Source organism: Brachyhypopomus gauderio, chromosome 4 (genome assembly GCF_052324685.1).
Source record: "Brachyhypopomus gauderio isolate BG-103 chromosome 4, BGAUD_0.2, whole genome shotgun sequence".
In the NCBI taxonomy this organism is placed as follows: Eukaryota; Metazoa; Chordata; class Actinopteri; order Gymnotiformes; family Hypopomidae; genus Brachyhypopomus; species Brachyhypopomus gauderio.
The window spans coordinates 28,639,312-28,651,801 of NC_135214.1; the positions used below are offsets into that span (position 1 = coordinate 28,639,312).

General features: G+C 42.3%; 1 protein-coding gene across 3 annotated transcripts; it reads left to right on the forward strand.

Annotated features, from left to right (window-relative positions):
• Positions 1-3,984: 3,984 nt before the first annotated feature.
• On the forward strand, positions 3,985-11,862 carry LOC143512846 (ubiquitin carboxyl-terminal hydrolase 26-like). 3 transcript variants are annotated; one of them, XM_077003579.1, is made up of 25 exons: positions 3,985-4,048; positions 4,213-4,498; positions 4,746-4,909; positions 5,025-5,077; positions 5,168-5,207; positions 5,436-5,606; positions 5,825-5,956; positions 6,078-6,204; positions 6,350-6,486; positions 6,657-6,750; positions 6,855-6,934; positions 7,026-7,151; positions 7,255-7,331; positions 7,438-7,493; positions 7,642-7,711; positions 7,789-7,927; positions 8,020-8,122; positions 8,502-8,665; positions 8,763-8,815; positions 8,910-8,949; positions 9,178-9,346; positions 9,588-9,719; positions 9,852-10,252; positions 10,433-10,588; positions 11,423-11,862. In XM_077003579.1, the coding sequence occupies exons 2-21, from the start codon at positions 4,472-4,474 to the stop codon at positions 9,275-9,277; spliced, it is 1,953 nt and encodes a 650-aa protein (XP_076859694.1). In that variant the 5' UTR covers positions 3,985-4,048; positions 4,213-4,471; the 3' UTR covers positions 9,278-9,346; positions 9,588-9,719; positions 9,852-10,252; positions 10,433-10,588; positions 11,423-11,862. The 3 variants fall into 3 exon arrangements, with proteins under 3 accessions (XP_076859694.1, XP_076859695.1, XP_076859693.1); XM_077003580.1 differs by lacking the exon at positions 3,985-4,048 and having other exon boundaries at positions 4,077-4,498; positions 9,178-9,282; XM_077003578.1 differs by lacking the exon at positions 3,985-4,048 and having other exon boundaries at positions 4,078-4,498.
• Positions 11,863-12,490: the final 628 nt, after the last annotated feature.

The following is a 12,490-nucleotide window of genomic DNA, read 5'->3' on the forward strand; positions in this document are numbered from 1 at the left end:
TAATCTTTAATATACACTAGTGTTGTCAAAAAAATCGATATATCGATACGCATCGATACTGAACATTCTGAAACGGTACAATACTCGTTTCCCTTAAGTATCGATTCTTTTTACATAAAATGTGCTTTCGTTTGACCCACCCAAGCTGCCGTAATGCACAGGACAGTTTGTAATGCTAATATGGCAGCTAAAGCAAACGCAGTGCTGTTGGATTCGAAGCAGATACAGATGGAAAACCAAAGGATATGAACAAGCCCGTTTGCAAGCGGTGCTTTTGGAACATTTCAACGAAGGGCGCTAAAGCCTGGTTGAGTGACCATAGCGCTCGACTCCGCGCGAACCTCCGTGAGCGGTGGAGGCTTTATACTTTCCGCTTTGCAGTGTTGTCCAAAACTATATGTGGTAGTATAAAAGAAACACCCCTCAAAACAGGGGAATGAACACTTACCTGACGAATTTTAATGCTGCTTTGTGTTTCAGTGTGTTTCAGGTTTGAAAAGTGCTGCAATTTAGGCTAAAGTACTTGAAAATGTTTCACAACAAATATCTGTCTGACTGGACATTTTTCTTGTATTACATTAACAAATACGAGCCTCTTGTAATTCCAGGATGAAACATGAGATAACGTGAAGACGTTAAGAAAAATGCACGTTACGTTATTACGTTAACTCTTGTAATTCCAGGACGAAACACGAGAGAACGTGAAGACGTTAAGATTGGGCGTTTTGAAAATAAACAACCATTAAATAATGTGATTAAAAGCGCAATATTTCGAATCATTTCGAGTATATGTATAAATATTTAACTTAATTAAGTTTAACGTGCTGGGAAATATTGGTACAAGCGCTTGAATTGAACCCTGCAAACATGACTTTGTTCATTGCGCTGAGGCGCGGCGTGCGCGAAGTTACAAAATTCGAGAGGTGCATGACCTCGCGTGCGCCGCGCTTCAGCGCGATGAACAAAGTCATGTTTGCAGGGTTCATACACCTTGTGGAATTCAAACACTTGTATGTCACTTTCAAGGTCCATTTCAATATTTCCCAGCACGAGCAAAGACACTTTGTCAGACGTTCAAAAGTCCACTGAAAAGCCAGAATGAAAGTTTTAGCAACGTCTTTTTTAAACGTCTATTACTGCCGTTCAGTTGCAGTTTTTGCACGTCCTGACATCCAATAAAAGTCCTAGTCAGACGTTCAGATAGAAAACTCGTCATAGACGTTCATGTTAAGTTAAAAGGTTAAGGTCCTAGTCACACTGTCAGATTTTGAACCAGTTTTGAACGTCCACCAGACATGCAAAAATGGGTCTGGACTGACCGACGTGATACAGACTTGATTTTAACGTCTTTCCGACGTCGCATGTTTGTTGGGATAAGTTAAATATTTATACATATACTCGAAATTATTCGCTTTTTTATCACATTATTTAATGGTTGTTTATTTTCAAAACGCCCAATCGTAACGTCTTCACGTTCTCTCATGTTTCATCCTGGAATTACAAGATGCTAACACAAAAGAACTGTTCAGTCAGACAGATATTTTTTGTGAAATGAAGTTACAATTTCAAGCATTTTCAAACACAAAGCAACATTAATTTGTTTGTTTATAAAAAAAATAAAAAGGCTTTAAAACGGAAATTAGCACCGTATCTGACTTTGGTATCGAAAATGGTATCGAATTTCAATATTTTTTAAGTATTGTATCGAAGTTGTAATTCTTAGTATTGTGACGAGCCTAATATACACTTAGTATAAGGTTGAGGGGTTTCTTTTTCTTTTGTTTTTCTCACTAGCAGTAAAGGTGCAGAGGGGACTCAGCACTGCTAAGGGGGGGTAGTGTAGCGAGAGGATGCAAAAAGCTATTGGTGATTGTGTTAGCCAATTAGAAGCCAGCACCCTGTAAATATGTTGATGCGCATAGCGCAACGTTTTAAAGTTCGTTAGTTGAGACTCGTCGCAGGCTGCAGTACTGAACACTGTCGTAGTTCGGGTGCTGGAGCTAGACGGTCCATTATTGTGTATTCCTGCAATCAACCCTTCACTAAAGTAGTGTGAACCATACTCCCTTTGTCGTGCGAGTCCTTACCCACGCCACCTACCCACACTTCCACCAGAGAAGAAAGTTAGAAGCATCTGTGCAGCAGGGAAGCGAGGTGAGCAGGCTACTAGCCCGTCAGCTAACGTGACTCAGACGCTAACATAGTTGAAGGGCGGAGACCAAGAGAAAACACGACAATATATATATATATATATACATCAGTAGCGAACGGTGACCATTAAACCTGGGCCCGCTACCCCCCCCCCCCCCCCGAAAAGAATTTTTTTTCCTCTCTTAATAAACTGCAATAATGAATATAGAAAAAACTGAGACGACAGAACAGGTTTAGAAACGCAATAAACAATAATATCTGTACTAGATAACTTCTTAAGCAAAATAAGTTTCCAAACAAAATAAGGTTCACAGCTCTGTGGTTCTCGGAAGCGGAATATGTAAATGAGGACGTCAAAAGGATGAATCGAAACTAGCTAGCGGTGATACGCTAACGACAGCTAGCGTCGCCACAGTGGGCGGAAATTATCATACAGTTAAGCCCGCCCATTAAGAGGGAAGATATGATTGGTCAATTTTACTGTCATTTGAAACTGGTATTGCGCTGAATTATAACGGCCTGGCCCTCTGTAAAATGAACAGCGGGCATCACAGTCCTGATAGGGGAGACATGTGGCTGCATCTCAATTCAGGGGCTGCAGCCTACGTAGACCGCGTAGACCGCAGCCCACGGTGGCCACACACTTCGAAGGCCGGGTAGGCTGCATCTCACGGCTGTTAAATGAGACAGTCTAGTCTTCGCAAGATGTATGTTTGCGTGACCACACTCTGCCCCGTTACATACGTGTTAGAGAGCTGTCCGACAAATATCACATCACCCACAAATGCCTAAAAGAAAATGCGTTGAACATGTATTCACATGTTTGGCGGGAAGTATAACTTCATAACAAAATTCAATGTATTTTTATAAACGTTACTCTTTAGTAAATACTCAAAGCACACGTTTACCTGCAATATCATTAATAACTGGTATGTTATTTAGCATCTCACTGCAGTATAAATGTCCATAAAAATACTGACATTTAAAAACGAATTATTCGGCCACTAGACTCCGTCTGTTTATTGTTCATAGAGCAATGAATCCTGGGATAGGGTGGGACGCGAAGGATACTCAGATGCATCCTTCGTTTTCGGGGTGCGAGCTATGAGGAGACCCATCCAATATGGTGGCGACGTTGGATTACGCTCCGTAAATTATTTATGTCGCGAACCACCAGTTGAGAATCACTGGTATAGACCAAATCTACTGCCATCTTCTGGTGAAATATAAAATAGCTCTATTGTACACATGTATTTTATTCGGCTGGCGGGCCGCATATTATTGATTTTATGACATAGGGCCGGTGTTGTGCCCAATTCCGACTCCCCGGCAGAATCCGAACAGCTTCTTGTAAAGTTAATTGAGTGGATGTTCTGGCGAATTGAACAATAGCGTTCACTAACCTCAGGGTTGCCAACTCCCACGCATTGAGCGTGAGACACACGCATTTGACCGTCTTCACACGCTCTCACGCCACACTTCCGATATCTCACGCCGGGAAAAAAAACGCAGTTTATTTACCTCTGATCCACATCTATGATTCAATGAGTTACTAGTTCGCTCTGGCGCAAACCACCGGCGATCGATAGATCGCGATATAATACTTAATTTATGTCCATTTTACGTTCGCCACCCCCCCCGCTCAACAATTAAATTTGTTAGTAGAATGTTTCCATTTGATACGTGGAATGACAGAAATCCATGCTTTGTTTTTGTTAATATTGTGTTGTGTCTGCATATTGAAACACCACTAGATGGCACTGTTACCTCTTGGGGTTGATTGATTAATATATGTAAAGTACGTGATGTACGTGATAAGTACGGCGAGAAGCAAGGCGGAGAGAGATCGGCTGTACACGACGTTTGATATATAAAGTTCTTGACTAACGTACTACAGGTCCTGCAGTTTTACAACCTTACAACATAACATACTGTGTTTGTTAATATTACTGTATTTCCGAATAATAATATAATGATGCCTACTGTACGCTTTATAATTGACATTTATTACCAGTCAGTTGAGTTTTAATACCAGTAAAATCATCGTTGGCTATTTTGCAGAGCAATGGTAGTGTGTGTTAAGTTGTACTAGGACGGATGCTGAACCTGACTGAGTACAACTTTGGTTTGGAGTACATCTTGATGAATTGTGATCAATAGCTGTAATTATGCCAGCCGCTTACAGCTTCACACTTAACGGCAACAGAACGCAGCACTAATACGTCATAAAGCAACTGAAGTTAACACTTTTAGAGGACCTGCAATCCCGACGCAACGACGTTTACATAAATTCTGTTCAGAAGGAGCAAAGGTCTGACAAATGGGTTGCATTTGCTCGTGTATGAAGGTAGCTATATCCAGCGTTTTTATACTTTTGGAGCAGTCTTTGAAATTGTGGGTAAAAAGGGGTAACCGGCATTTTTATACTGATTATTCTCCGATTCTCCGATACTTTTCTCAGATTGAAAATATCGGTGAATTTTACATTTATAGATTTTTTGAAAAGTTTTTTTTTCGATTTAAGATGTGATGCTTTTTAGGGTGCACTGAGGTTTCCCATACCCATGATTTAACAAACCAATGCTTTCCTACAGAAAAAGAACAAAGAGGGTGTAAAGAATGAAGCTAAAAAGAAGAAAAAGCAGAGAAGATGGTGGAGACATATAGAGTCATCCTCCCAAGTAACTAACACTCAGTCCTTGAATGTCAGCTCCTCCTCCATCACTTGCTCCGCTTCCACTGAGGGACACTTAACCAGGTATGAAAACCGTCCCAACCTTATGAATTATGTAGTGACATGCACATGTGTAGTCAGATGCACATTTGGTTAATATTTATTCTGTCTGATTTTTCCCTGGAATTATTTGCCCCAGATCCAACAACAAACTCCCTACTGAACCCAAGAACACGGCAGGGATTGTTCCTGGTCAGACCTCAGAAACTTTTATGATTTTGTTCCTTTGCATAGTATGTTTTAGTCAAAGACACTTTCTTCAAGGTTTTGTTCTCTCCATAGGGGCTGCTGATAAAGATGTGTGCTCCGTGCCCATGGATAGGTGGGTACATTATCAAAGTCATCTTTGTGGCACAGTAAAGTATGGACGAATTGTTATAGATTGACATTGTGGCATAAATCAAGAGAAACTGAAAAATATTAAAAACAATAAAACATCTTTCTTCATAACTGTCTGTCTGAGTAAGTAAGTAAACATTTGTATGTATGTGAACATTTTGTGCACTACACAAACTCCATATTCATCTGTCACTTCTACTCTCTCTTTCAGATTGCCGGCTGTTGTGATAGAGGGAGACATTGGTGTGCAGAGTCAGAATTTGCAGCAACTGTTACCGCACATCGTCAAGAGTGAAAGGGTGACTGAGAGTGGCCAGGGTGTGGGCCAAGGAGACACCCCCACTGTTTCAGCTGTCAGATGCACAAAGATCCGAAAGCTTGGGTAAAGAAAGAACACGTTGTGTTTTACCACACAACCATTGCGTGATTTTGCAGTGTACACAGATGTAATGTACAGTCTTTATCTCTGAACCAAAATAAAGGCACGAAGCAATTAAAGGAGCAATGCGTATTTTTGTAGTTCTTCTTCAAATTCTGAAATTATGTGACATTTACTAGAATAAGATTTAGAATAATTTCTAAACATTAATGTCCTGTTAGGTTTCCCAACATTGGGAATACATGCTACATGAACGCCACTCTGCAGTGTCTACTGAGTCTCTCCTGCTTCTGGAGCCCCATCGAAGCTCAGTGCTCCAGCTGGACAGATCCATCCAGCTGCCAGATGCTCAGGTAGCCGATCAGGAACAGAGGATTCACGTGTCTAAATGAACTGTTCAAATATGAGTGCTTAGGGAGGTGTTGTGATGCTGAGAGATATAAACCACATTGGTCTCCCTGTTACCGTGCGTAGATGTTTTGCAGATCTGCAGCAAGGCAGGCTCACTAGTTGTTGCTCTTCAAAGAAGAAGGATCTCCTGGGAGCCCTGAATGCCTGTATTTCAGTCAGATGCCCTGCGTTTGGAGAGGACTACGAACAGGTTCAGCTAACAGCCCTCTGAGCCATTCAGAACACAGAACCACCTGCAGTAGTCTGCAGGAACAGCTCACAACCTTTTTTGTTTTCACACTCTGTTGCTGCTGAAGTCCAGGAGTAATGCCATTCTGATGTACTGTCTTCCATAGGATGCCCATGAATTCCTGATGATGTCTTTGCTTCAGCTGAAGGAGGAGGGAGAGACACTCAGAGTTTCCTCCTTCTCTTACATCTGCCCTGTGGCAAATTTTGAGTTTCACCTCAAATCTGTGCGTACCTGCAGCAGGTAATTCTGTGCTATATCCCCACATCTCCTTCTTGTAAGTCAACTGGTCTTAACATGTGTTTCTTCAGAGTGTGCATTGTCACAAAGTATGCACACACTTTGTATTGGATAATGTGGGTTATTTCTGTGTGAATGTTGTAACCTCTCTGTTGATTTATGTTGTTTGAAAGCTGTGGACTGCAGAGCTCTAGAGAGGAGGACTTCAATCACCTCTCTGTTAACCTGAGCTCTACCTTGACTGACAGCCTACACAGTTACTTCAAGGTCTGTCACCTCACACACCCCTACTGGACAACACTTTTTTGCCAGTTTGTTAAGTTAGGGAGCCATCCTAACCATTGTCACTCTCAATGAAAACTTTTTTTCAGTCAACGGATTTGGAGGTCAAATGTGACTGTGGTCAAGGCAACAAGACATCTGAAGCGGTGGAGTTCTTAACACTCCCAAGGTGAGTCTCGCATTATGTCAATTACCAGAAACAATGAGTTTTAAAGTAGTCAACTCACATACATCTTACATAATTTTTCCTTTTGGAACAGAATTCTGATCCTCCACATTAAGCGATTTGACACGCTGGGCCAGAAACTACGAAACCCAATGGACATCCCATCAGAGCTGGACCTCTCTGCCTTCCCTGGAGTGGCTTCACTCAGGCAACCATTAAGGTCAGCTTGCACAACGGCCTGAGCATACGCTCTCTTATCTCTGTCCACCCTTTCACAATTAGCAATGGAATGCAAACTGAATGGCTTTGTGATTTGTCCACAGTGGACCAGCATACACCCAGGAAAAACCACATGAAAAACAGGTGGATAATCTGGAGAAAAGCTCTCTGCCAGAGCAAGGTAAACATCAGCCATTTTCCTACAGTGATCAATTAAATTTTGGATTTACAACCTGTCTACTTTTATACGTACCTGCCATAATGATGTAGTTCTCTCCACCCATTAGTAGTAAATGAGAGCAGAGAAGGACAGGGAGAGAAAGTACAGCACGTCAGCCCACTGGTGAGGAAAGAGATAGATGAAAAAGAAGATTGAAAGATGCTGAGAGAGGCTGAGAGAGATAGAGAGATATGAGAGAGACCCATATCGACGATCTAAGATGCATTCTTACTTAATCATATGAAAAAACGGATGTGCTTGTTGTTTGCAGGAAAGTGTTCCCACGGACATATACAGACTCCATGCTGTGGTGTCTCATTTGGGTAGCAGCATGAACAATGGTGAGCAGTCATGACATTATCCACAAGCATGCAGTAGAAACTATAAAGTGACTAATGACATCTTGCTTCCCTGACAGGGCACTACATCAGCGACGTAGCTGAGGAGAAAGGAGAGCGCTGGTTAACCTTCGATGATTCAAACGTTTCAAAAATTAAGGAGCCAACCATCCTTAAGCGCAGGGCAAAAACAGCCTACCTGCTTTTCTACATGCAAAGGTAGTAGCTCACATTCTAACTCGGGTGCATTTACTGAAACACATAGAGAACTGGCTGAATTCCAGCTGCTGCCGTTTTGCTGTTGTCTCCAGTGGGGCTGGAGAGAAGAACGTGGTCCCATGGATGGTGGACCAGGGAGAAGTAGCAGTATCCCCTAAACCCAACTCCATGCCAGGTCCAACTCAGGATACACATGTAAGCACCTACATCCACACTTGACAAGACAGGCTACACATCTGCTCAGTTCAGTTCAGGTCTATTCCTGTCTGTTCCTGTCATCCAATCGTAGGAGATAATTCATTAAGAATAATTTTCTCCACACCCCCATCCATTGGCAATAGTTTGAACAGCATTTCAGATGCCCACAGATTCAAACCAGAAGAATCTGAATCGGAGAATTCTCAGATTCTCAGATATTTTTCTCCGATTGAAAATATATGTGAATTTTACATTCATAGAATTTTTGAAAAGTTTATTTATTTTTTTCAATTTAAGATGTGATGCTTTTTAGGGTGTACTGAGGTTTCCCATACCCATGATTTGACAACCCATGCAAACCAATGCTTTCCTACAGAAAAAGAACAAAGAGGGCATGAAGAGTGAAGTTAAAGAGAAGAAAAAGCAGAAAAGATGGTGGAGTCATATAGAGTCATCCTACCAAGTAACTGACACTCAGTCCTTGAATGTCAGCTCCTCCTCCATCACTTGCTGTGCTTCCACTGAGGGACACTTAACCAGGTATGAAAACCCTCCCAGCCTTATGAATTGTGTAGTCACATGCATTTGGTTATTATTTATTCTGTCTATGATTTTTCCCTGTAATTATTTGCCCCAGATCCAACAACAAACTCCCTACTGAACCCAAGAACACGGCAGGGATTGTTCCTGGTCAGAGCTCAGAAGAATCTTTTTATGATTTTGTTCCTTTGCATAGTATGTTTTAGTCAAAGACACTTTCTTCAAGGTTTTGTTCTCTCCATAGGGGCTGCTGATAAAGATGTGTGCTCCGTGCCCATGGATAGGTGAGTACATTATCAAAGTCATCTTTGTGGCACAGTAAAGTATGGACTAATTGTTATAGTTTGACATTGTGGCATAAATCAAGAGAAACTGAAAAATATTAAAAACAACAAAAAATCTTTTTTCATAACTGTCTGTCTGAGTAAGTAAGTAAACATTTGTATGTATGTGAACATTTTGTGCACTACACAAACTCCATATTCATCTGTCACTTCTACTCTCTCTTTCAGATTGCCGGCTGTTGTGATAGAGGGAGACATTGGTGTGCAGAGTCAGAATTTGCAGCAACTGTTACCGCACATCGTCAAGAGTGAAACTGTGACAGAGTGACTAGGGTGAGGGCCAAGGACACACCCCCACTGTTTCTGCTGTCAGATGCACAAAGATCCGACAGCTCGGGTAAAGACAGAACACGTTGTCTTTTACCACACAACCATTGCGTGATTTTGCAGTGTACACAGATGTAATGTACACAGTCTTTATCTCTGAACCAAAATAAAGGCACATAGCAATTAAAGGAGCAATAAGTATTTTTGTAGTTCTTCTTCAAATTCTGAAATTATGTGACATTGACACCTAGTGGCCTGGAAGTTTCACTGATTATGTGTTAAATCTATTCTAAACATTAATGTCCTGTTAGGTTTCCCAACATTGGGAATACATGGTACATGAATGCCACTCTGCAGTGTCTACTGAGTCTCTCCTGTTTCTGGAGCCCCATCAGAGCTCAGTGCTCCAGCTGGACGGATCCATCCAGCTGCCAGATGCTAAGGTAGCTGATCAGGAACAGAGGATTCACGTGTCTATATGAACTGTTCAAATATGAGTGCTTAGGGAGGTGTTGTGATGCTGAGAGATATAAACCACATTGGTCTCTCTGTTACCGTGTGTAATTGTTTTGCAGATCTGCAGCAAGGCAGGCTCACTAGTTGTTGCTCTTCAAAGAAGAAGAAGAAGCTCCTGGGAGCCCTGAATGCCTGTATTTCAGTCAGATGCCCTGCATTTGGAGAGGACTACGAACAGATTCAGCTAAACCGCCCTCTGAGCCATTCACAACACATCAGAACCACATGCAGTAGCCTGCAGGAACTGCACACAACTTTCTTTGTTTTCTCACTCTGTTGCTGCTGAAGTTCAGGAGCAATGTCCTTCTGATGTACTGTCTTCCATAGGATGCCCATGAGTTCCTGATGATGTGTTTCCTTCAACTGAAGGAGGAGAGACACTCAGGGTTTCCTCCTTTTCTTACATCTGCCCTGTGGCAAATTTTGAGTTTCACCTCAAATCCGTGCGCACCTGCAGCAGGTAATTCTGTGCTATATCCCCACATCCTCCTTCTTGTAAATCAACTGGTCTTAACATGTGTTTCTTCAGAGTGTGCATTGTCACAAAGTATGCACACACTTGGTATTGGATAATGTGGGTTATTTCTGTGTGAATGTTGTAACCTCTCTGTTGATTTATGTTGCTCACCTTCTAACTCAGGTACATTTGCTGAAACACAGAGAGAACTGGCTGAATTCCAGCTGCTCCTCTTTTGGGGCTGGAGAGAAGAACGTGGTCCCGTGGATGGTGGACCAGGGAGAAGTAGTAGTATCCCCTAAACCCAACTCCATGCCAGGTCCAAGTCAGGATACACATGTAAGCACCTACATCCACACTTGACAAGACAGGCTACACATCTGTTCAGTTCAGTTCAGGTCTACTGTCTGTTCCTGTTGTCCAATCGTAGGAGATAATTAATTAAGAACGGCTTCTGCCTTTCAGATTTGGGAACGTAGGTACCTCGGTCCATGAGGACTCTAACATATACAAATTCCATAAGATTTTACATGTAGGCAGAAAACTAACCTTTACCCTGCCTTAGGCCTTACAATCAAAATTTTATTAGAAAATTCCTCCTAAATAACCGCTCACACTGGTATGCCTGCATTAGATGCCCACAGATTCAAAATAGAATTAGTTTTATACCTGAAAGTCAGCGTATTCATTTCAGATGTTACAACCTTAATTTTTGATCCGTCATCACCAGTAGAGATTTAAAGCTCCCTATTCTCTGTCCCCAACACTGCACACACTGATAAAATAGGTTATTGTCCAAGCAACAGGAGGTAGGGCTTAAATCCCCCTATTTACATGGATGTCTACATGCCATCACCACTTATGAGAACACTGCCAAAGTTCTTCACTCACACAGGAAGAGCTTCAGTCCATTTTGAGAAATAACTGACATGTATTCTTTTTTGCATATTTGCATATTGTAACAATGACTTGACTGGAAAGCAATGTCTCATTGAGCCCTCATGCCTGTGGTCACCTCTGAACCCCTCCCTTTAGTTATGCTGCTATAGATTAGTCTGCCGGAGCCACATGCTCATCACTGGCACGTGAGCTATGTACATTTTAATCAATATTGGTTTAAATTGATGTCCACTCAGTTTGTATTGTCCATCTTTTTGCATGCCTCTACCCAAGACGATTGGATACAGGCACCTGCAGGCACCTGGGGGATGGTCTGGCTTGCCGGTGGATGTGCTGATGCCGGGGCTGGATGTGCCGTTGCCACAGAGGGTCGTGCTGGTGCTGACTCCTGCCTGAGGCCCACTGCCTGCACCAAGGGGACTGAGGCTGCTTGGCCAGGGAATAGGAGCCTTGACTGTTGCTGTGGAACTGTGGAACCACCCTGCGACCACGGACTTGTGATAACGGGCCGCCCAATGGAGGATGGGTTCCCTTTTGAGTCTTGGACCTCCCGAGGTTTCTTCCTAATCCCCACCTTATAGGGAGTTTTTCCTCGCCACTGTCGCCTTTTGCTTGCTCATTAGGGATCTGGACCCATATGATTGTAAAGCTGCTTTGTGACAACGTGTGTTGTGAAAAGCACTATATAAATAAATAAATATTTCTGAAGTGATCCCGAAGCTCTGACGTTATGATGATGTAGGACCAGATGCAACAGATAACAGTCCACATTCATTCACCATTCGCGATCGACAAAGTCATGTTTGCCGGGTTCATACACCTATACAAGGTGGAATTAAAGCACTTGTACGTCACTTTAAAGGTCCATTTCATGTATTTCCCAGCACGGTAAACTTAATTAAGCTAAATATTTATACATATACTCGAATTGAATCGAAATAATTCGCTTTTTTATCACATTATTTAATGGTTGTTTATTTTCAAAATGCCCAATCTTAACGTCTTCACGTTCTCTCATGTTTCGTCCTGGAATTACAAGAGGCTCGTATTTGTTAAGGTATTGTTTCGGACAACACTGCAAAGCCATATTTTACACTGCAGTGACGCTCGCGAAAGTATAAACGCCTACACAGCTCGCGCAGGGTCGCGCGAGGTGGGCGGAGTCGCGCGCTACGGTCGCTTGCGAAAGTTTAAACCAGGGCTGTGTTCGAAATAGTCCTGGCATACTGATCGAGCCCCACATCAGTATGTCGTATGCAGTATGTGACCAAAATGAAAATTTCCAGTACGCGAAACATACCCGGATGACCTACTACTTCCGCAAAATATTCCAGTACACGA